General features: G+C 40.6%; 1 protein-coding gene across 5 annotated transcripts in view; it reads right to left on the bottom strand.

Moving 5' to 3' along the window:
• Nucleotides 1–20447, bottom strand: part of Nostrin (nitric oxide synthase trafficking) — a 54611-nt gene extending 34164 nt beyond the window's left edge. For 2 of the 5 annotated variants that reach the window (XM_074071040.1, XM_074071038.1), the window contains exons 1-3: nt 20299–20447; nt 12763–12848; nt 12268–12309 (exon numbers count right to left, since the gene is read on the bottom strand). In XM_074071040.1, coding sequence (XP_073927141.1) covers nt 12268–12309; nt 12763–12848; nt 20299–20325 — 155 coding nt within the window. In that variant the 5' untranslated portion in view covers nt 20326–20447. The remainder of the gene's footprint in view (nt 1–12267; nt 12310–12762; nt 12849–20298) is intronic. The other 3 variants (XM_074071037.1, XM_020167967.2, XM_074071041.1) reach the window with 3 other exon arrangements.
• Between the last annotated feature and the right edge of the window lie 4485 nt (nt 20448–24932).

Genomic DNA, 24932 nt, shown 5'->3' with positions numbered 1-24932 from the left:
CCCAATACTGATGTGTTTTCATGAAGGGATGGGGGGGCAATGGGACAAAGACATACATATACACAGACAGAATGTGACCACGAAGGCAGAGAGATTGGGATGACACGTCTATAAGCCAAGGGATGCCAAAGGTGCATTAATGAGTTGAACTTTTGCTGTTGTGATGATGGTGCAGTTCTGGGGATTGAACTCAAGGTCTCAAGCTTGCCAGGAAGATGCTCTACCACTTTTAGCCACACCCCCCAGGCCCAGCGCTATTCAGATTAGCTCCAGATTATACTGTCTGGCAGTTAAATGATAAGTGATGATTGAACTAACCAACCAGCAGTGTTAAAGTGATCTTCCTTTCTCAGCCTCCCAAGTAGGCCAAATTCAGGTTTAAAAAAACCAAACTTCCACTACTTTCTATGCAGGACAAGACTCAGCAGGACATCTGGGCATGCCTTCCAAAAGCAACCTTCTTGACTCTTTTGAAGAGATTGAATCATTTTCTTCTTAAAATTATTTTACCACGTCCTATTTACAGATCCATCTGTAGCTATAATAAAGTCATATTCTTATTCATCTCACTTTTTTTTTTTTAAGATAGGGTCTTGCTATGTAACCCAGATTGACTTCAAGCTTGCTGTTTAGTTCAGACTGGCTTTGAACTCACAATTCTCTTACCTCATCCTCCCCAGTGCTGGGATTAGTAAGGACCATAAGAGGTTTTGTTGCCTAGTTTTCAGTGTTTTGGTGCTATTTTTATTATAAAATATCTTTAAAATAATTTCTGACTTCATTTCATCTCAGAAATAATTCCAGAACTCTCTCTGTAACTTTATAACTGCACATTGTCACACAAATTAGACTCAGCGTTATGGATTGAATAAAGACAGCCCTTTATATGTGGATCATGGGATATGGATCTATTGCTAAATGTCTATTCATTTTTTCCTGTTAATTATAGCCATCCTTTAAGGTATTTTTTCTGCTGTTTGAAAGCAAGAAGTGTGTTATAGGGTGCACATTAAATCCTAGATGTAAAAAGCACTTGTTTTGTATCAGAACTTATTCAGGTAAGGAAAGGTTAAGACAAGTATTTTAAAATATTGAAGCAAGTATGTTAAGAGTCTCACTGTATTTAAAAATTGATTTCTCTGCTCTAGTAATGTGCTCCAATTGATGAGGGAGGGGGAAAGACGGGGGACATATGTATGTATATCTGTATCTATCTATCATCTATCTATCTATCATTTATCTCTTTATCTATCTATCTATCATCTATCTATCTATCTATCTATCTATATCTATTATCTATAGAGAGAAAGAGACAGAGAGACAGACAGAGACAAAAGAGAGACAGAAGGTGATTAGGTTCTTGGATACTGTAGAGTCTCAGAAGATCTCTACTCAGTGAGGTGCCTCAGCAACTTTAAAATGGAGCAATCGGACCTACTTTGAGGAGTCTTAGAGGATTAAAATGTTAATAGCTTAAATGTAGTCACAGCTCAGTGAGGGGAGCCATTGCTACAGATCCATAATGCTCACTGATTTGACCCACCCCCTTTCCTAATATTTGTTCCCTTGCTCCTTCTACTCCTTCTCAATAGCCAGCTGCCATCTTACCTCAGGACCTTTGCACTTTCTGTGACCTCTGCTGAATATTCTGTCTGCTACCTAATCATGTGACACTCTCTTTCATGTCATCTTCAGCTGCCCTGTCACCTCTGAGGAGGTGACAAGTTGCAACTATTCCCTTACAGATTTGTTTGCATCCTAGTACTTATCACAGTCTTTATCTCATTTTTACTTTTGGTGTACTTCAGGGAACACAACCTGTAAGAAGGTAATCACCTTCTCTCTCTCTCTCTCTCTCTCTTTCTCTCTCTCTCTCTCTCTCCCCCCTCTCTGTCTCTCTCCATGAGGCTCAACAATTATTTTCCTCATTGCTGAATCCCGAGGCCAAGAATAGTGCTTGGTGCATAACAGCTGCTCAGAAGGTAAGATATGGATGACTGCAGGAATGAATGAGTTAGTGGACTTCCCACGAGGCCTGAGTCGGAATTCTTACTGGTCTCTGCTACAACTCTGTTCTTGCCTCCCCACTTCTGGAAACATCAGACTGATAGCAGTTTAATGCCAGAGCACACTGATTTCTGTACTTTGAACACATAAACCCCTTCCTCATCCACTGTAACCAGAAAGCTTTTGCAGGACTTTCCTTTGCAGCACCCCATTCTTTCTTGAATGCAGCCCATAAAACATTAAACACTACTAATTTATAGTGCTTGGCTTGCAGTGAGGGCATAACACAAATCCTTAGAAATATGAATTCTTCTGATATGATTCTTAGTATGTATCCAAAAGGACCTGGAAGTATTCCAAGCGTTCCCATGTGCAGAGGTGGACAGTGCTGGAGAAGAGTGAGCCATCTTCTAGCTCACTGGCTTCCAAGGGAAGGGTGAGGCATAGCCTCTTCCTCACAGCTCAATTCCGCTTTCAGAATGTTCTTCCAGACTGTTCAAAGTGTTTCAGAGCTAAATAGAAGTAATAGGAACAACTACAAAGAAGAAGTTTTGCTTTCTTCTATCATTAATGTAATTGGATCCACTTGAGGAAAAAAATGTTTGGTTTGGTAGCAGGAAAGTGATAGAGTACAGATTTGCTTGCTTTGAGGTGATTGAACATTTTTCTGAGTCTGGCCATTTCTGCTCCTGGACACAAGTGTCTCCACTGGCTGGGAACAAGCCTACAGAGATCCAACTGCCACCAAGCATTGCTTGAGTTGGAAAGCTTCATTTTATGTGCAAGTAGCTTAGACATCTGTAGCAGGGTATATTTGTGGGCATTCAGGTTAATATTCCTGTCATCCTATTCACGAACAGTGTGTCCAAACAGTGTACTCTTGACTATGTGGTTCATCACCTTTGTGACAGCATTAATGTGTGACCTGTGTTCTGCCTACACTTTGAAGATATTAATAGCAAACAGCATTTATGAACCACTTACAACATGCCAGGTACCATCTAAGTGCTTTATCTGTATTTCCTCATTTAGTCCATGACAGCCCCCTGAAGTAGGCACAGTTTGTCTACCCATTTCATGGAGAGAACCCCAAGGCTCAAACTGTTCAGTCAGTCACTTGCTTGAGGACACCCAGGAAGGACATTGTAATAGTATTCAAGCTTTCAGATTGGCCCTCTATGGTAGAATCTCTGACAAGATGCAGATAAAAACCCTTATGGGAAAGACCATCACAATTGGATACTATAGGACATGTCAAGGCTAAGATGTAAGATAAGGAAGAAATTCCTCCTGATCAGCAAAGATTAAAGATAGTCACACTTTATCTGACTACAACATTCAGAATTAGTCCACTCTTCATTTTGTGTTGGACTTTGCGGTGGTGCTAAGAAAAGGAAGAAGTTTTACACCAAATTTGCTGTCCTGAAATGCTATAAAATGTATGAAAATAGTAAAATTAGTTCTCTTCTTCATGAGTGCCCTTCATATGAATGTGGTGCTGGAGTTTTTATGGCTAGCCACTTTGGCAGACATTGTTGTGGCAAGTGTTATCTGACCTATTACTTGGACAAACCGGAAGACAAGTAATTATGTATGGATTAATAAAAGATATGAACTAAAAACAATTAATGGGCCTGTGAATTAATAAAAGCAGGAGAAAAGCTTGGCAAATCTGTCTCCATTTTGTACCTGTTTTTGCTCTGAGCCATTCACCTTGTAGCCGCTTGACATCTGAGAAGGACTAATGGGTAGTATCTTTACAATAAGAGATGGAAGAAGCTGCCCCCAAGAAAAGGAGAAAAAGAACCTCCACAGGACACAGCACTCACCAGGTAACAATGGCTTGTTATCCGGACCAGATTGCTCCCCTCCAGTGATGGCAGTGATAACAACTTCTTTTGACCCCCTCCCAAAACCAGGACTGAGCTAATGATCCACCAAGCCATGCTACCAATTCTTTTTCTATTTAAACCTGAAGCTCATGTCTGTAGCCCAGGAAGATGAGCTGAAGTGCTTATTTTGCCTCTTCCTGCAGCTGCCTGTGCTGTACAGTAAACCTCCTTTCTTTGCCCTTCACTATTACTAGTCTCTTTATTTGTGTGTTGGGGCAAGTGGATCAAACCTGACATGTAGAACCCCTGAAGTCTTGGCCTGGGGCCTAAAACTTGGTTTCAAGGTGACAGAGTTGGAATTCTAACTGGGCAGCCCTGCTAGAGAGCTTTCTGCTTAATCACACCATTCTTCTGCCTCTGGAGTTGTGGAGAAGAAGTTGCAGGTAGAGAATTACAGGGGAAGTCAGACAAAAGTACTTTAAAAAGTTAGTACCACCTCTCACTTTGCCTTTAAATATATGGCGATCTGAATTACCATACCTTCCGGGGTGTGGGCTTAGCAGCTGGAGGCCCAGTCCACAGCTGCCTCAAGGCAGACTCTAGGAGTTCTTCATAAAGCATCTGCTCAGTTGTAAGGCATTTTAGAGGTGGAGAGTTGGGTGTTAAGGGTCTAGAAAAGTGGAAAGGGAGGGGCCTGACATCAAAGGGCTAGACTAGCCCTTTGAGACTGGACTGGGCTGCACTGACCAGCACATTTGTGCCCTTTATCTCTCTAGTTGCAATCTATTGATGACCCCAAAGGGTTTTAATTCAGCATTTGAAAGAACCAATAGAGCAGGCTGCACCCATCCACTCTTGCATTTGAAGCTCTAGTGGCCATTTAGGGACCTCAGCGGACAACTCTGTAAGTTGAAAGGAATTGAAATGACATACTGTGAGGTGGGTGGATATGAGACGTTGTCTTTCAGGCTTCAGGCCCTCAATGGCTTTTATGTTAATGGCTAAATTTCAACCCAGACAAAAATCATTCTAGAAAGTCATATTCCAAGTGGCACTTGTACAGAAAGCTGTCATGTTTATAAGTCAGAATGCTTGCTTGATAATGGAAACAAACACTGCTTTGTGGTTCTTCTGTGCTATGATCCAACGAAGTAGGGTGCCTGCTGAATAGAAATAAGTGACTGTGGTGTGTTCCTGAGGAAGAGGTGGCAGCGAACACTCCCATTGAGATTTATTTCTTCCCAGTTCCTAGCAGGGAGCTGTTTTATCATGGTTTCCAGCCAAAAGACAGCACATGTACAAAGGAAATCCACAGGGAGAGAGCTAATCTCAAGCCAAGACATGGAATTCTTCTTTCCCTCACTAAGATAATCAGAAACTAGCTGACTATTACAATGATCACAACAAGTATATTGTGCTTAATTTTCTAGTTCTTTCCCAATTTGTTGTTCCATTCTACAGCCACCATTTCTAACACGAATGAGGATGTCTTCTCCAGCAATTGTCCTGGCATGCATGAAATTAATGATGTATGTACCTTTTGACGGGTAACTCTAGGACAGAATGTTTCAGTGACTTTTAAAGATTCTGAACCAGAGTAATGACACACTCTGACTTTCAATCCATTTATATTCCAATTTCCTCTCAGCATGATGACAGGTCAATATATTTTCATTAGTAGTAATGAAGACAAATCAGTAAACCAGAGACCAATGTTTGACTTAGATTTTTAAATAAATTACACTTTTGAATGAAAGAAGCCATGGGAAATATGTGGTTTCCGATTCAATATTTCAGATGCAGCAGCATTTAAACTATAAGAATAAATGACCATGAAATCAATTTTAGAGGATCTGGCTTTTACAAAATTATAAAAAACTGGTTTTAAAAAAATCCTGCAGTTTCCTCTTGTGTCTATGAGGAATTAATTAAAATTGAGCTATGGCCCTCTCATATCCCCTCTTTATGAATTCAGAAGGAATTTTAGTAATCTGAAATGCTCAATGGATTTATGATATCACACCTGTCTTCTACCCCCTACTTTGCACCAGCAACAGTGTCTAGCTCGGTATGTTAGCATTTTCCATTCAAGCTGGATCAGCTTATCTTTTGGAAAATAGTCATGCGTTCACTTTACAAATGGGTTGTATTTAAAATTAGCAGAGACTACTGTGGGAGGACAGGGAGAGGTTGGTCAATGGCTACAGGGTTACAAGCAGATAGAAAGAGTAAGTGCTAGTGTTCTGTTGCACAGTAGGGTGAATGTAGTCATAATAGTGAACCATATATTCTAAAATAGCAAGAAGAGAGGTCTTCAAATGGTATCACCACAAAGAAATGATAAACGTGCAATGTAATTACTCTGATTTGCTCATTACATAATGTATACATGTATCAGACTATCACATTGTACCCCATAAATAAGTATGATTATTATGTGTCGATTAAGAAATTAACAAATAGGGCTGGGGATATAGCTCAGTGGTAAAGCTCTTGCTTATCACGCCTAAGCCCTGGATTCGATCCCCAGCTTCAAAATAAATAAATAAAAATTTAAAAGCTAACAAAAATGAAGGTAAAATACAAGTTATGGGTGATTTGAATCAAATCAAAGCTCAGGTCAATTTTGGACAAGAAAGGCTGTTTTCAGAGATTTTTAGATGGAAACTCAGATTTTATTCCAAACACAACCATTATCATCTACATTTTAGTATATGTGTTTCAGATACTGGGAGAGGGAAGGAGTTGGGGGCAGAGCCTTCCCATGTTTCTTTTCCCTCCCTCTCTGAAGTAGGCACTGAGTGCTCCTCACAGACCCCAGGGCTTAAAAGCCACTGGACTTGATAATGCTGATGTCAAAGACACTAAGAACTAGACCAAGACCCCCTAAGCATTTTGGGACTCCCACAATAGTGCCCCAAATAGCCAACCCACTTGGAGGATGCCTACGTACTGAGCCAGGGTTAGACTGAGAAAGTATCATTCTTTCCATATCCCTGTCTATAGAGTAGGGAGGGATAAAAGTATGTACATGCCACATTGCGCTGTGAGAATTGTAAAGAGACCAAGCTGTGTAAGACACATCTTAACACAATGCCTAGGCTATAGGTTGTACTGGATAGTTTCTCCTGTGATTTTTTAGCTTCTCTTCAAAATAATGTCATAGACAGCATCATGATTGTGATTTGACATACTAACTTATTGCTCTTCATGAATCACCTACCTAAACCTCTTAAAAAGTCATGAGAGTCTGAGAGTACAGACTAACTCAGATACTATTGCATGCATTCACTCAGTGAACGCATCTCAGGGAACATCTGTTGAATGCCTATTCTGTGTCAGACCCTTGGAAGTCAGTCACATGGGATACAAAGGCCCACAAGGAGTTCAGCCTCCCGTGGGGATAAAGACAAGAGAACAGAGAACAACAGTGTAGGGCAGTAATAACTACAGGAGAGATAAGCACTAACTCTATATGGGGAATAGAGTCAAGGAAGGTCTTCCACAGAGGGACAACTGAGTCATGAAGAATATATTGAATGGAGTCAGTCAATGAAGGTAAAGTTGAAGGCAATATAGCCTGTGCTAACAAAGGAACCCATGGTGGTGGTGGAAAGGACCCATGGGAGATATGTTGCAAGTGGTTCATTAAAGAGAGGGTCAGGGGTCATAGAGATATGGAAAGAGAGAAGATGGAAGCCAAAGCTTACATCTCAAAAGTTCTTTATAAAATATTATGAGTGCTGAGTTTTATCCTGAAAGTCATGGGAGTCTTTGAAGGGTCAGGGCCACAGAAACAAGGACTGGGGCCCCAGTCAGCCCACAAGTTGAGGCAATTTTTTTTAGATTAGAAATAGGATGTCCTCTGCCACTAACATCTGTTTTAAAGACAGGGAGGGAAACTAAGAAAGAATAATGGAGTGAATTTGATCAAGGTACATCATATGTGTGTATGGAACTATCAGAATGAAATCAGGCAGGCTGAACATTAAGGAAAATTTGGGACTTTTTAGAGCACCTTGATCTCCCTTTCTGACCTCTTCCCTCTGAGCCCAGAGAGCTCCATTTCAATTGTAAATCCTTTGTTAAATTGAAGTGGAAATTTCCCGCATGGATTTAGGGCACCTGAGAATTCCAAATCTTTCCCTTGGCCCAAAGATCATTGGAGACAGGGAGTGACACAGATTTTTTTTTCCCCACTTCCAAGTTAAGGATGATATAAAATGACCTAAAGTAGGATCTTTCCCTTTTTTTCCTGCACACAGCACCTTGACTCCATTCCACCTGGCAGAGACCTCTCCTGCAATCTCCTTCCCCCTTATAATAAAACTCTGTTATTCCCCTTGCTACATCTAAGTGTTCTGCTTGGACTCTTCCTTGTCAGAGCCAAGACCTTCTGATTAGAATCATTAGCAACTTCAAACAAAACTCCTTTGTACAATTACTTTATACTAATAAAAAAAGAAAGGGAAAGAAGGGAGGGAGGGAGGAAGAGGGAAAGAGGAAGGGAGGGAGGGAAAGAGGAAGGGAGGAGGGAGGAAGGGAGGGAGGGAGGAGGGAGGAAGGGAGGGAGGGAGGAGGGAGGGAGGGAGGGAGGGAGGAAGAAAAAGGAGGTCCTGTGAAGGAACACATCTCTGAGCTAGTGTTCAAGATGCAAATGGCAAGAATAGATTAGATTTTTGTTCCACTTATCCTGCTCAGCCAGGTGCCTTTGTGCAGTGTACAAACAGCACAGCTACAGAACAGTAATCTGAGACAGAAAACCAGTTTGAAGGAGTTTTGCCAGAACAATGGAGGAGGACACAAAATGGAAAGAAAGGATATAGATATAGAAGGAATTTAGAAGAGAGAGATATGAAGTCAGGGCTGCGAGTTTGGATAAAAGGAATTGTGGGTGTAGGCAGTTTCTGGGGACCAGGCTAGACTAGATGAGCAGTGGTCCTACTCACCATGGTAAAAATCTAGAAGGAATACCCACTTTGGAGAAAAGCTGAGAAACTGTGTTGTAGGCATGTTGACTTTATGCTTCTAAGAAACATCTAGGAGGAAGGGAACACCCAATATTTTTCAAAATATATGGCTTGAAACACAGCTAAGACATGTTCCTGGTAACATATATTTGGAATTTCTCAATAATCAAGGGAGCTGAAGCTAAGGAGTTAAGATCACCCAGAATAAGGAGCAGAGTAGAAAAGGTGAGGATTTATCAGAGATCTTATTTCCATGTTTATTACTTTTGACAATGTCTGCCATGGATCATGGATGGAAAAAAATGGCCAGCTCCACCTTCTTTACTCTTTATTCCTTTTTCTGTTTTGAATGTCCATGCAGTAGTTCTTGCCATTTGAAAACCTGAGCTTCCATTCAGAGAACAATTGATTTCCCCGTCAAAGCCTGTTTAAACATTAGGTATGATGGTGCAGAGAGCCAAACACTCACAAATAGCATTTGGGAATGTGCCTCTGTCTCTTTAAATCTGGTCTGTAATTGCTCTAAAGTGAACCTGAGGACCTCAGCATTAGGCACAGTAGGAATTTCTTTATGTCTATGGAGGAATCTGAGCTTGCTTCTGCAAAAAAGGGAAATCAAAGTAACTAACTGGATAAAAGAAGCTAAGTGCGACTGTGCATCACAGACTATCCAGGAAAAATGGTGTTTCAGGAACAGCTGCACTTTTCTATCACCTTCAGTTAGGATGAATGGAAGAAGGCAGCTGAGCTTGGAAAGGAACCAGTACCTGAATGTGCAACTCGAATGTGATATTCCCTCAGGTCTACCTGCTAACACAGAGCTCTGCTGAGCAGAACCACATTCCAATACACTGCTAGGCAAGGAGTCTGGAAATGTAAGACCTTGTTCTGAGAATGTAGGTATAGTAATGGTGAAGAATAAACCCTAAATGCTCTTTTTGCATACTTGTTCATCCACCTACAAATATTTACTTAATGTACTTCATAGGCAGATACCGCTAATTCAAAGAAGCCCTGTGGACTCCATGGTATCTACCATTAGGCGGCCACCGTATTTGCCTTCATGATTTTCCATGCCATAACATCACTGGAAATGTCTGCTGTGTGTATTCCAAGAGTACCATTTTCCTTGTCTTGTGGGGTCTCTCATTACTTGACTATAACCGTAAGTAAGAGGACAATTTCTAGTAAGAGTATTTCTTTATTTATCTAATATCAGGGAGAGGTATGATTGATTTATATGTAATACGCCCACACATTTAAGAGGAAAATATGTCCCAGGCCCATTTCTGGATAGCTGGTAGGTGCCAGTCTTTTTTCTTATATGTGACTAGGAAGTAACATCTGAATTCACAGGACTGGGAGAGTAAAGGTAAGTGTCATGCCATCTATGCTGTGACCACTCATCCTTGTTGAGTGAGTTACTGTGTTAAGTCGGCAGAAAAGGTAGTGACCTCAGGATCAAATCACTCCCTTGGGAGAGAAATGACCTGACCCTAGGGAATGACGCAGCCTTTGCTTAGATGCATAGGAATATGGCCTAAGAATACACATATTCATAGATTAATAGAACTTGTGTTCATTAGAAAACAACTCCCCTGAAATAATGTCTTCTTTCATGTCAACAAACATTCCTCAGATTAGCTGCCAAATCAAATAGCTGAGCAAGGCGAAGAAACTTTATGTGTGAGGGGACATTAGAAATACACATTTATCAGGAATCAGTTATGGTACTCAAAAGTGGCATCTTAGTGAGGGAGGATGATTTAGTTGTACCAGGTTAGCTTTACAAAATGTTTAGGAAAGCAGCAATCCCATAAATGACCAAATATCTAGCATCACTTTTTTTGATCTTGGTCAAACATTACATCCATTCTTTTCATTTATGCGGTGCAGTTCTTATCTAGATATATGCTTGTGAATTTGTAATTTTCCAGTTCTAAATTCTGCTCCATAAGGAAGTCAAATCAGGAAAGGAGTCTTTAGCCACTCAAGGGTTTTTTCCTTACTGGGCATATTTGTCCATCTAGAAAGTATGTGGAGGGTTTCACCCATTAATAGGTCCAGGGAAGACAGTGGCCCTAGGAAGAGACTTCAGGACAGACACAGGTAAGACTCCAAGACTTTGACTCTATGAGAGAGTAGATGTGATTGTGGCAATGTGGAGATGTGGAGGGGTCCAGACAAGGAAACAGCAACAAGGCAGTTTTCAAGCAGTGACAATGCCAGATCTTGTCAGTTCACTCTTGAGTCTGGTTAGCAGTGGATAGTATTTATGTATTAATTCCCTGCCTTCCACCTTCATAGCTCTCTGTCAGACACTAGTTTTGAACTTTTGCACAACAAATAATCAAGACCAGATGGCTGCAGCACTCATCATATACACAGCCAATCTGTGTACAGACCCTTCCCTATCTTTTTACTCCATTTAATAAATATGTTTCTTTCCACTTAATCAAAAGTCTGTTAGACTACTTGGAAGGTAAATATTGGGAAGATTGTGGTTCAAGGCCAGCCTAGGCAAAAATTTCCAGAGACCGCCATCTCAACCAGAGGTTAGGTGTTGTGGTGCCTGTCTGTCATCCCAACTATGGAGGGGAGCACAAATGGCAGAATCATAGTCTAGGCTGGCCTGAGCATAAAGGAAGACTTTCTCTCAAAAATAGCTAACAAAAAAATGGTGGAGTGGCTTGAGTGGTAGAGCACCTGCCTAGCAAGCATGAGGTCCTAAAATCAAACCCCAGTACTGCCAAAAACAAACAAACAAACAAAAAGACCTGTTTGAGCTCTTTCAGTCTTTCATTGACCTCATTCATTGTCCTGATGAAGCTAATATTCTCCTTTGGTTTTGACCTATGAATGCAGAACATAATTGAACACATGGCATCTTTTTCTTATAGGTTATGTATACATACGCATACATATATATTTTTCCTCTTGCAATGCTAGGGGTTGAACCCAGCATCTCACAATTGCTTAGCATGTGCTTCACCACTGACCTATATCCTTAGCCCTACAATGTGTTAAAGTTGAAATGGTTTCCCTCTGGAGAATAAAGTATCTCTTCAGAATGAAAGACGTCTTTAGAGTTGCTTATTACAGAGTTGTTTAGAGGTAGGGAGAAGGCCTGAAGGACTCCTTAAGATCTAACTGAGTTCTGGGGTACTCTAATTTTAAGCAGAGATTTTTTTGTTGCTTTCTTGACTGAGTCAAATGCACACATTTCAGCACAGTGAACGGCTTAACACACGATCATGCCTAGTATTAGAGAAGATGATACTGAAAATGTTGGCTTGTCATTCCATCCATCCATCCATCCTTTTATCAGACATTTGCTGAAGAAATCAAAAGACCAGCATTCTGTACTGGGTAAAACACAGCCTCTGCCCTTTATAGGGAAGGCAAAAATGTAAACAAATAATTGCAATCAATGTGAAAAGTACATCATGAGTGCGTACCTCAGACTGAACAGTGGGTCCCTGGAGGGTGATGAACTCCATCTAATGAAGCAGGAAAGATTTGATTGGGCCTTCTAAGCGGAATTTCTTCCTGTTATTCTTTGATTTTTTTATAGTACCCAGTTGATACATTTACAATAGAGAAGGATCATTTTACAAACCAATCACTGAAGTACCAAAATATAACACTGTTCTAGAAAGCAGGATGGCTTGTAATCAGTCCTCTGATCATATTGCTTGCTACTACAGGGGCAGTACTGTTGGTTGCAAATGTGCATTTTTTCTTTTTTTGTGGTAGTGGGGTTTGAACCCAGGGCCTACACCTTGATCCACTCCACCAGCCCTTTTTCGTGATGGGTTTTTCTTGAGATAGGATCTCACAAATTATTTTGCCCAGGCTGCCTTTGAACTTCGATCCTCCAGATCTCTGCCTACTGAGTAGCTAGGATTACAGGTGTGAGCCACCAGTGCCCAGCTCAAATGTGCATTCTGTACCTTTGCTGAAGAACAGATGTGATCTGCTTGCAGAAATTCTCTCCATTTTGAGCAAACTCCTTTAGGCTCTTGTATACTTTATTATACTGGAAAAAAGAAAAAGGTGAACAGGAGGATTATGACTACTTCCAAACTTACAGAGCATCCATAAATTCGGAATGATGTTGTCATGGCGACCATGATCATAAATGACTGTGCAGCTACAGGGATGTGCACCTTTGTGGATGAGTTCTTAAAATGAAGACTAAGTCTCTTCTGTCTGGTTCTGAAAGATCCTAGAAAACTTTTTAAAAATAAAGCTGGCTTATTTGTTTCCCCCCTTGGCCAAATAGAAAAAAAATCATCAGTGGAGTACACTTGGAGTCTGGTTTGCTATCACCTTTCTTGTTCCCAGGAAAGTCAAAAGTACATTCTGAAGGATACCATCTGAGTTGGTGGAGTGCTTGTCATAGTAAATAACGACTTTTGTTCCTACGTGACCTAATCATTTTCACTAAGTTCTTCCTCAGCCTTTTATTTTCTTCCCATAATGCCTAAGAGCAGCCCACAAAACACTCTGGTATCAGGAAAAGAAAATACAGAAATGCTTAGCTGGGTACATATCTCCAGAATGAAGTCATTTCTCAGCCCCCTCATCATACAAAGGCAGACGTGTGACTAAATGTTATCTATGGACATGTGGCAGAATGTGTTGTGTGGGGTTTCATAGAAGGTTCCTTCTTCCTATTTCCTGCCTCCAGGACTTAGAAATGATGGGCACTGCCATAAGTTGGTATTGACACTGGGTTAAAATCATTGAGCAGAAAGAGAGGAAGGAGTCCAGGTCCCTGACTCTGTGGAGGCAACACATAAGCCCTCAGCTCTCTGTTTTAAACTTATTTTGCATATGATAGAAACACAGTGTGTTTTTTAAAAGACTTTCTTATTTAGGGTTTTTCTAATATGCAATTTAACGTGTTTCTAACTCTGACACAGTCTTATGTTTCATAAAATAATAATGACACAGAAGTAATACACATTATATATACTCTACCTAAGTTACAGAGGTATTAGCACTTCTGCTCTCTCTTTGAGCAACTATTTTTTTCCTTCTCATAAACTCTTTGGCTATTTTTGGGCATTTATTCTTCCATATGAACATATATCTAATCACAAAGTTTTTTCAAAAATCCCTGTTGGGATCCTAATTGGAATTGTATTACATATACATATGAGAAATGTGTTTTTCAATGTTATTTAGACTTCCCATCCAAGAACACATTGTAAGTCTTTTCATTTGTTCCAATCTTATTTCATGTTCAATAATATTTTATGATTTTCTTTTAGATCTTTTGGTTTTCTTATTTTATTTATTCAGAAGTATCTCCTAGTATTAAGCTATGCATTTTTATGTATCCTATCTGTTTCTTTCTCCAGCCCCATTGCAAAGTAGAAACCAAGACCTTACAAAGAAACCATGGGACAAAAAGGAAAGATTTGGATGCATGCTTGCAGAGTGAATTTTTCTTGTTCTCAAACACTATATGACTGGGGCTAGAGCTGGGAGAAGACAGGACAGAAGACTGAGCCTTTGGCATAGGAACAAGGAAAAGAACTCCCCATCAGGAGAACTGGGAGTGGAAGGAAAGAACCTTGAGATGAAACATCCTAAGGGAATGGTGTCCCCCCACCCCGTCGCCCCTCCATCCCCCCACCCCGCTCTAGCCCACCATCACCTGCAGACAGCCTGCACACAACAGTCCTGAGGAGAGGACAGGGGACCTTAAAGAGGAACATGAGGATGGGGGCTCAAGGGAAAGTCTTGTCATAACCAAAGTGGAAATAAGTAAATCTTTGAGAATTTTTCTGTGCTGGGACTGCAGGGGATGTTTTAAACTTATCAGACCATTAAAACTCCCTAAGTCACATATTTTGTACTGTCTCCAGGGGACTTATTTTAGGACAGGCCATACTATAGGTTTATAAACCAGTGATTGAAAACTCAATTGCCTTCAGCGGCTGCCTGTGGCAAAGTCAAGAGTGCCTGTCTCCCAGAAGCATTCAGAGTCAATTTTGAAAGCAAGGGCTGCTCAAGCAGAGAGCAGTTTATGACTTCCCTTGACCCTTGGGCTTCCCAGTGTAGATTTTGGAAGATGACCCTCTGTCATTTAATAGACTAGTACATCCTAATTTTTTTACATCATGGCGCACTCAGAAAATATTTGTTGTATCAAAATAGAGTGGTAAGTGGACAAAGTTGTTCCAGTGGAGAGCTGGTTGATGGCTGTGCCCCCTCAGCCTCTACTGATTTAAAGGGCTGAGGGATTTGTAAAGGATTAACTCCCTGATCCCCAGTGTGCCCAGGCACACACACCAGGAAGTTTTTCGATACATTACATTTCTGTTAATTTAATGATCAGATAAGAGATGGATATTCAAGTATGACAGCACTAAGAGAAAATCTTTATCTTTGACCCTTTGGACAAGGTGCTAGAAACTCCCCAACATCCCCGATCCATATTGAGATAAAGATGACATCAATAAATCAAAGAGTTCCTAAGAATAATACCATTATCTCAGCCTAATTCCTCATTTAGAATCAGTGCTTCTCTGCCAAAAACTGTGAAAAGCAGAGTTACAGTAATACCAAAGCAGACGCCAGAGACCCTCAACTGTGCATGTGTGTGTGTGTGTGTGTGTGTGTGTGTGTGTGTGTGTGTATGTGCGTGCGCGCGCTCAGAAAATCTCTTACTATATCTGGTTTGAAGGGGTGAAATTCCCTCCATAGGCTTGGACTCTCCTGCTTTATATCTCATGTCTCCTTCCTTCCCTACTCCCACTGACCAGAGAGGACTCTGAAGGGGTTCCACAGTTTGGAAACCACTGAAGTTCAATGCCATTATTTACAGTAAAGGCCAAAGAGCTGAGGATTAGATAGACATCTAATGATAGCCCTCATTAGATAGGGACAAAGTTGGGATTAGAAATGTTAGGTAAGCAAATCGATTAGAGAATCTTTAGAACCAAATGTTTTCATAAAAAGCTAATTGGTATAATCACACTAAGAGTGCTTGGTAACCTGTTATGAGCAACACGGATGACGTTCAGTGTCATCAACCAGCTGCAGAACAAGGGTTTGTTCTGGTCAAAGTCACATGGAAAGTGAATTTTTGATGTTCTTTTCTTACCCATTGTGTCTTCCCAACACTCCATCCTCTACCAAATATTCATTCTGGGAAAGAATCTAATATTGATTTTACATCTCCATATGAATTCATATGAACATACTACTTTTCCTGGAATCATTAATTACTAATAAAATACATTAGGAAAATTTTCTCCTCACATAAAGAGATTCCAGGCTGGTGCTAGAATATTTGGGACATTTCTGAGTCCCTAAAAAATTCCTTACATAGATACTGGTGTACATAGGCATTTCCTTTGGGAAAATGTTTCTGCCCAACATTTGTAAGCAAATTCTGTTGCCATTACAAAAAAAAGAAAAAGAATTTAGTACTCTAGGCAATCAGTCTACAAAATGATTAGACAGATGACTTGTATCCTTATAAAATGCCTATATTGAATTTTGTCCTAGCTGCTCTTTCTGACTTCACATAGTATGAATGATTGAAAAGGTTAAATGCAATTATTCTAGAAAAAAAATCTGTTTTTATTCTAGATGTTAATATGAACATTTTATTTTTGATAATAGTGATCTTCATAGTGCTAACTAAGCCATGATATCCACTTAAACTTAAAAACCTAGCATGGTGGTACACCCCTATAATTGTACCAATCAGGAGACTGAGGCAGGAGGATCTGGAGTTTGAGGCCAGTCTGGGCTACACAGCAAATTTTAAGGTCATAGCAAGACTCTGTCTCAAAAAAACATTCCAAATCAAAGAAAAAATTAAATAAGTTTCTGCTGGATGCTTTTCCTATGCTAGGTACTGTGCTGCTGATTTCATGTGAATTCTGATTCCTTGTGTGGGGGTTTGATATTTCAAAGCACTACCCCTCTAATTAAGCACTACTATCTGTATTTATTTATTACCCACCTGCTTTATATTTGGAATTCTATGGCAGGCTATCACAAATTATAGTGCAGAGGATTAAAAAATATAGTCTACTTCATTCTCCCATCTTATTTTACAGATGAGAAAACAGAGGCCTAAGAAATGTGGAGTGGCATGCTACAGATCTCATTGATACACACTAGGGTTGCAATGGACCACATGACATCTGTACCAGTCTTATCCTGCTTTTCCCATCTCTGTGGTGGACAGACTCTCTCAAGAACCATGGACATTGCAGGGTACATTCTGAGTAAATGCCAGTCACATCTGTTACACAGGCTGATCTGCCAACATGGGAAGTTCAGACTGGCATTGGAACCAGGTTGGCATCCTGAGGAGCAGTCTGGTGCTCTTTCAACATCTGACACCACGAGGGAAGGGGCTGACAGAACTAGAGGCTGGATTTGACAGGCTGCTACCTGGATACTGAGTGAGTACATAAAAAGCAAAAACGTGGCCACAGCTTGTTACTTACCATTGATTTCTATGGCATTGTTTCATAGGAAGATGGGCTTTTTTATGATTGGGGTCTTCCTTGTGGGAATAATTTGATCCTGTCTATGTTCTTGCACATGGATTTGAGGATGATTTCCCTTGACATATTTTTAGATTTAGAAGGTAAGTTCATAGGCATCAAGGCACAGGGCCAATTCTTTTCTTTTTCAAATATAGAACTTAAAAAAATCACTTCAAGTAAGTCCCAACACTCTGAGGATTATTTGAAAGCCCTACACAGAATTTAGGCAATCTATACTACTCCGGTGACAATAATTTGAAAGTGGATGCTGACCTTGCTCTTTGAGCTTTAAGAGGCCAGCTACCAGCCCCCTTTCTCTTTGGAGCATGTCCTAAAAGATTTTTTTTTTTAAGGTTTTTGTACCAGTTCTTGCTTTAGTAGCTTGGTAAAACCTGTTTTACTCAGAATATTATTTTTGAATATATAAAATTAAGTAACATAAGATTACAAAGGAAACTATGTTGACTTACATTTTATAAAAACATATTAAAATTGTGTTATTGTGTGTTTTAATTAGCATATAAATAACAAGTCTTAAGAATTACAAATTTCTAATTAAGGCTGATAATAAACAATATTTACCTAGAATAACCCTGCTCTATGAAAATAGCTGTGGTTTTTGGTGGTTACATAGTCACAGACACTGCTAGTAGTATTAAGATTTGTTGCCTTAATTCAGAATGAAGGAAATTTTGAATTACAGTTAGAAATTAGTACAAGTAGAGATTTTTTTTGCACTGAAGTTTCTGTAATCCACTGAGACCCATACATGAATCCATTAACTTAGTATGGACTAAGTTAAGAACTACAAATAAGCTAAGACAATGAAACATGTCTGTGTGACCCAAGGGGCACATGGAATAGGGCACTTTGTAGGTGGCTAAATTCTTGGGATTTTATTTCTAAAACTGCTGAAGTATTTTGTGAAGCATTGATTTGTAATCCATGCCCTTGTTTTTTATCATGTTCCCAAACTATAGCCTCATCTTCACAGAGCATTGTTCCCCAAGTACAAATTGGAATTGTACCAGGAAGTAAATTTGAACACTTGATAAAGATGAAACAATTACAAGTAAATAAATATTCTGTGACATTAGAGGGTTTAGAAACCCAGGCTGAGGGGATATCCGCCTCCTCTTGACTCCCGGATACCCTTAGTGGCAATGGGCCCATAGAAATGACCTTCAGAGTTGTGGACAACGACAAGGGTCCTTGAGAACAATGGCTCAGAATAAGGCAAGGAACCTTAGCACCCTCTAGGAGTAGGACTTTAAACTATTACACAGGCGAAGGGATGGGTGCCTTGAGGACTACATAAGAGAAAACATTTCTCCTAGGTCCTGATCTGAGAGAAGGACCTGCATACCAAAAGGATATTATTCCTTTGGTTCTTTTTCCTTTCTTCTTTTTTTTTTTAAAGACTGAATTGAACCTGCCTTATTTCCCCTCTCTTCTATGATCCTCTTCTCTTGGCATTGACTTTCTTCTTCTTCTTCTTCTTTTAAATTTTGCTTGTGCTGGGGCTCAAACCCAGGGCCTTGAGCATGCTAGAGAAGTACTGTACCACTGAGCTACATCCCAGCTTGACTTTCTTCTTTAGTGTCAAGTTTTGCCTCCATTTATTCCATCCCTGTCTTTCCCTACCACCCCTGTTACAGTACAAAAGTATTGCCAGGGATCAATGTTGAGATGGGAGATGTTATAACAGTTTAGTATGTGAGCAAACTCAAGGACAGACAAACAAACAAATAAATAAGAAGAGACATCTTAAAAGCTGTCCATAACCACCATGGAGAGGAGACTGAGGTGGAGGTGATGAAAGGGGGACAGTTTCATTCTTAACCATTCTTAACATCTATATATAACCATCTTGTTGGAATTTGTTTTTATGTTAAACCCATCTTAGTCTTATGTTTAAAAAATTAGGCAGAGGGGGAGAAATGACCCAAACATTGTATGCACATATGAATAAAAGAAAAAAAAACTTAGAAGAAACTAAAAAAAAAAAAAAATTAGGCAGAGCTGCCTACTACACTGTCATTATTAATTTTGCTAGCCATTTATGAATTCCTGTCATTTAGGTTAATTTTTAAAACTCATTTGGTGGAATAGCATCCATAGTTCCATTTTTTTCTAAGTCTAGTCTTTCCTTATTGTTTGAAATAAGCAAAAATGAAACCAGTAATCCTCTGTTGGTCTTTTTCTACGGCTTTACTAAAGACCATGTTGGATCTTCACAGTTTTTTTTTAAATAAACACACGAAAGACTATAATCCCTTGCTTCTGATGTCACCAATTTTAGCTTTTCAACACCATTTATTGGGATAAGACACTGAAAATCCTCAACTATTTTTTAAATAAATATATCTTCTCTTTATTTTAGCTTTGTGATTCCTAAATAATATCTCTGCAACTGCTGCTAATGACTTTGGACTTTTGGCCAAACTTCTATTTGTGGTAATGCTCCCAGGACTGAAACAAACACCCTAGAACCACTGCAGGGTACACAGAATGACTGCAGGACTGGGGATTCTTAACTCTAAAAGATATGGGGGAAAAAAAAGGCCAAAGCCTTCTCTTCCCTCGACTTCATTCTCAGAGCCAAAATGTGGCGGCAGACATTCTGTGTGTTTTTGTATCTACCCCACACCTGATGTTGGCACCATTGGTACGTGTCCTAAGACTGTTTTCCAAACAGCCACCATCTGGATCCAAATATGATACTATATCTTCACTCAAACTTTTTCCACGAATTTGAGAATGAAAGATAACAATTACTGTCATTTCTTAGAAAGGGCTCTGTTTCAAACTGAGCCAAAGAAAAACCACAGGCTTTTGTACCACAGCCAATATCTAAATATATTTGATTTCTAAGCGTCTCAAATTTCTAAAGTTCAAATCCATTAATATATAAATCTACCTCCTCCCCCACCGTGCGGACACCCAAACTACACTGTTACTTACCGAACAATCTGTCAGTGGGTCCCTCATGTTGAAATGCTTTTTGCTTTTGTCCTTTTACCTACTCTCCAGTATTCTGTATGCTGCAATCAAGGTTGGGTGTGTCCTGGACTTCCGGGACTCAAAGGGCCTAGAGTACGTCAGTCCTTGTCAAACACACCAAGGAGGAAGTCCCAGCCCTGGACTTTCATCCAGTTTGTTTCCTGAAAAAGCAAGGAAAGGCTCTGAGTCAAGAAAGCCAGCATGAGATTGTAAGTGGTGTCTGCAGACATTCAGAGGGTGCAGTGCTAAGTAAAGGGTCTGGGTCTTTAAAGTGTCCCCGTGATCCTGGTGCCCAGTATGATGGCCTTTATTTTCTGTGTTTTATGCTGCTTTGAGATTTGGGGTTCATGTGCACCTAGGGAGGAACTGCCTCTCTTAGGATTAGTTAATTCCTAGAGATAGCAACCAACCTGCCTGTAAGTATATCTTTAATACACAACTTAACCAATCCAGAGTCCAAACTCCCATCACATATCAAGGCAATATTCCCCTTTCCCTAAATCACCTGGAGCTAGGTACTGAACAACAAAGGACCTATGTCAATAGAAGGAGAACTATAAAACGTCCAGAAAAGACTCTCAGGAAGCAAGCCATTCGTGAGGCTCCTCTCAGGGCCTAACTCAACCGTCATTCCTGGATTAACTGGGTCAGAAGTTAAGTTCTCTATTTAAGACAGATTTGCCTGTGACTGGCCTCTTTTGATTTCATTTAAAATTGTGGACAGAACTAGAAATCATCTATCAGCAATTTATTTCCTTTTGCCTTTTCTGTACCTGTGGTCCCAGCAATCAGTCTTTAGATTTCCAAGTAATGGCTATTGACTTGTGACAGCCATTTGCAAGGCTTTGGGCAACTTTACTCTGACTTGCAAGCAGGAAGGGAAAAGACCCCAGCCTGACAGCAGCTCCTCCACTCAATCCAGTCCAACATTTCAGAGCTCAAAATCTTCCCGTTTGCACCTGGCTAGCTGGCATAACCTCCATTCATCTGCCCCTGGTGTCCAGGCTCCATATAAAATCCCCCCAAATAATGTAGAAGATGGGGGGGACGATGAGTGAAATGACTTGCCATGCAACCAGAGTGGAGAGTAGGGATCATCAGTTGGGAACCACCCTCACATACAGCTTTCTCTCCTTGGCTTGTTTAGAGGAACTTCATCACTGGAGGTGATGACAAAGCTAGAATTAGACAGGGCATCTCACATTCCCACTGGAGACCTTCCCTATTCTCAGTGATTTTACACAAACTTGACTGGACTTGAGTTCTCAGTCTTGGGGCAGCTCAGTGTCTTTGCTGTGATTCCTGCTCCATTTTCACTGCTGCTTTTTGGTCTCAAAATTTTCAGTATGAAATGGGAAAATTGGCTTCCCTTGCCAGTTCCATAAAGAATGCATCATACCAAGTGTACTGTGATGTGCCAGGTCAAATCACATTCCTACAGCTCTACGCCTCTGCACCTTTCCCAGAGGCTGACTAGCATCCCTTTATATCTCTGGACATCTGCTAGGTTAAAATACCTTCCTTGTCCTACTGTCCTTCTCACAGACTGGTTAAGGGCAGCAGGGGGAATACAAATTGACACTTAATGTTTGGTTGTTTATTCAGCTTCTTGGGAGGGGTCTTTGAATCTGCAAAAAGAGGTCAGAAAGATGGTTTTCATTTGTCTTTCGTCACAATAATGCTGTGAAACAACAGAAAAGCTAGTAGCTTCAAATGATGCAGAATTTATTTGTTCACAAATCTGTGTGGTAGCTGGTGGCTATTCAGCTCTCCTCTGTGGTCACTCACATGAGACTAGGTCATCAATGCAGACCTGCTGATCCTGGCTGGACTGGGCACAGAAGTTCTCCTGGGCTCTGCTGGGCAGGTGGCTGGCTGTTGGTTGAGGCCAGTTTTCACTAGTCAGCAGCCTAATCTGGCTGTTCCCAAGGCATAGCTGGCTGAGGAACCCAAAAGGTGAGTAGAAGAGCTCAAGGTATCCTGAGCAGCCGACTTGGAACCTTTATAGCATTATGGTATCCACATCCAGCTGAGCAAAGCCATCAAAGGCCATCCTAGATTCAAGGGGATGGAGGCTGCAAAGGAATAGATGCAGAAGGAGCTGGGAATTGGATTAGCTTTACATCCAATCTACCTCAGTGGTTGGTCAATATTTGCTCTTTGTGATTAGAGAGATAAATCAGAAACACACGGGGCAGGGTGTGTGTGTGTGTGTGTGTGTGTGTGTGGCTGCTCTGTGTCTTCCTTTCCCTTCCCCCACCCAATCTGGGGAGACAAGTTTTGAACTTCAGCAGAGATTCGGACTAGGGAGAGAAATAGACGAGCTAAATTCATAGCTGGCTCTAGATGAAGATCTGGAAGGACAGTCTCTCCTCTGACTTCACGTCTGCACTGCACATACCTTGCTGCAGGCCACAGTGGAGACCCCTCTCCTGGTACAGGGGTGGGCAGGGGAGGCAGAGGAACAGCAGGAATCTCAAAGTGTCCCCAGCAGTGGCAGTGGAGGCTGATGAGTCACCTTGACAAAGAGGTCAGGGCAAGCCAGCCTGAGTGAATTTGTCTGAAGCAGGTGAGGATACCACCAGACCCTGACTCCCAGGAATGGCCCAAGGAGACTTTGGGAGCTAGATGCAGAGTTCGTGAGTGAGCTTCTCACAGAACAGAGAACCCTGTGACTTTGGAAGTAATATTAACATAACCTCATTTGTACCCACTGGTTGATGAGAGCTGTGCTATTTTTCTAAAGAATTTAGATCTCTGCCCATATGTTTCTGTCTACACTTATTCTCTGGCTTCCTTCCAGCCCAGGCCTCAGGTTTGACCTACTGCTTGACCTCTGGGCTCCTAATCTTCCTGCCTTCTTTCCCAGTCTGTGCTCAGGTTCCAGCTTCCTGGCATGGCCTCTCTGCACAAAGAAAACCTGTAATGGATTCCCTTTGGGTCTGGCCTGGAAGGTACTGTACTGGACTCCACCTATCCCGTTGTGCACTGCCTCCAAGGGGAGTTGACATTAGTATATATTTATTAACTACTCATGAAACAAATGTTGGGTGTTGGTAAGTTAGTAAGAACAGGAGCCCAAATGTAATAGAGGCTAAGGGCTTAGTAGCCAAAGCATATAAAAAATTGGAAAAAGCATAAACTTTATCAGTAGAGATGTGGTTAAAAACCTTATGGTAATGAGCTTGCATTTTGAGGAGGACTCACTGTGTGTCAGGCACTAGTCAAAGTGTTTCACAAAAATTAAATTTTTAAATAGTTTAAGTAATCATTTGAGGTAGAAATGCATTATTTTGATCCTTAAAATACACTTTAGGGAAACTGAGGCAGAGGGCAGTTAAGTAACTTACACAAAATCACATATAAGTGGGATTGCTGGATTCATTTGATTCTAATGCTTCCATGTTTAATTACTGTGCCATATTGATACTCAGTCCCAACAATCGGATACTGCCCATAGAGAGGATGGGGACCTAGGATAAAACATTTAATTATGTGTACTGACTAAGAAATAGGTTGCAAAAGATTAAGTATGATTCTAGTGTGGTACCTGTATAGGGCAAAAAAAAAAAGAACTACCCACATATATTCCAGATTACAGTATATCTCTGAGGGATGGGATTATAGAAGATTCTAATTTTTTATCATGTATTTCTGTATGATTTTAATACTTGAAACAATTCTGGGTTGCTTTAAAAGACAAGTAAAAGAGCTAAAAAGCATGATAATTATGCTCACTTTAATTCTTAGCAAGGAAGAGTGGCAGGTGAAATGATGACAACATGCCTTGTCAGGGTCTGCTGATGTAGTTCTTTCTGGAGGTCCTTCTCTCAGTTCATTGGCCTAGTTCACTTTTATTGTCTCCGCTGCCCGGCGTGTGTCAATATCCTCAGACACAGTGCACTCTTGCCTTTGTACTACTGCTAACTATTGCACACACCACTTGAGTAATTTATCCCATTGAGTTGAAGTGCCTGCCACACAACTCAGTGAGATCCTTATAGCCAAGTACTTGTAGCAAAGTAAATGTTCAAAAATAATTGCTTTCATTTGATTGAATTAAATGCTTAGAAAGTGACCTGATAAGCTAGTTCCTCTCCACTGAGCAAGCAGGGAACGCTATGGGTAGGCTGTATCCTTAATTATCCAGAAGCAGAGTTCAGAACACTGAGAGGAAAGATAAGTGTGACCTTCTGGGCAGGAACTCTAAAATGGAAAGTCGCTGAAATTCACTTGGGAGGCTGTAACACTGATTCAAAATGGCCTTGACAAGCAGGAAACAAAGGACTCAGCCAGAGTCCCCAGAGGCTACTTAGAGAAGTTTCTTGGAGATTTGTTGGTTTAAAATGATATGAACAGACAAGGGAAAGACAGTCTTGGGACCAAGAATAAAATCAAACAGTGCCCTAATGTTGAAAATAAGATTTGGGAAAACTGAGTTTAGAAAACTTTGCCAAAAACAACTAAGAATTTTTGCTGTTCTCAGCAACATGACTGTTCAGGGACATCAGTGTGGCTTCCTTTAGGCCACTGGCTGCTGTGATTGATGACAGAGTGGACAGAAGTGCTCAGCCAGGCTCCTGAGCCCAGGTGTG

The sequence above is a fragment of the Castor canadensis genome, chromosome 4 (assembly GCF_047511655.1).
Source record: "Castor canadensis chromosome 4, mCasCan1.hap1v2, whole genome shotgun sequence".
NCBI classification, from domain to species: domain Eukaryota; kingdom Metazoa; phylum Chordata; class Mammalia; order Rodentia; family Castoridae; genus Castor; species Castor canadensis.
The sequence above is the reverse complement of the archived record's forward strand: the minus strand, read 5'-3'. Positions and strand labels throughout refer to the sequence as shown.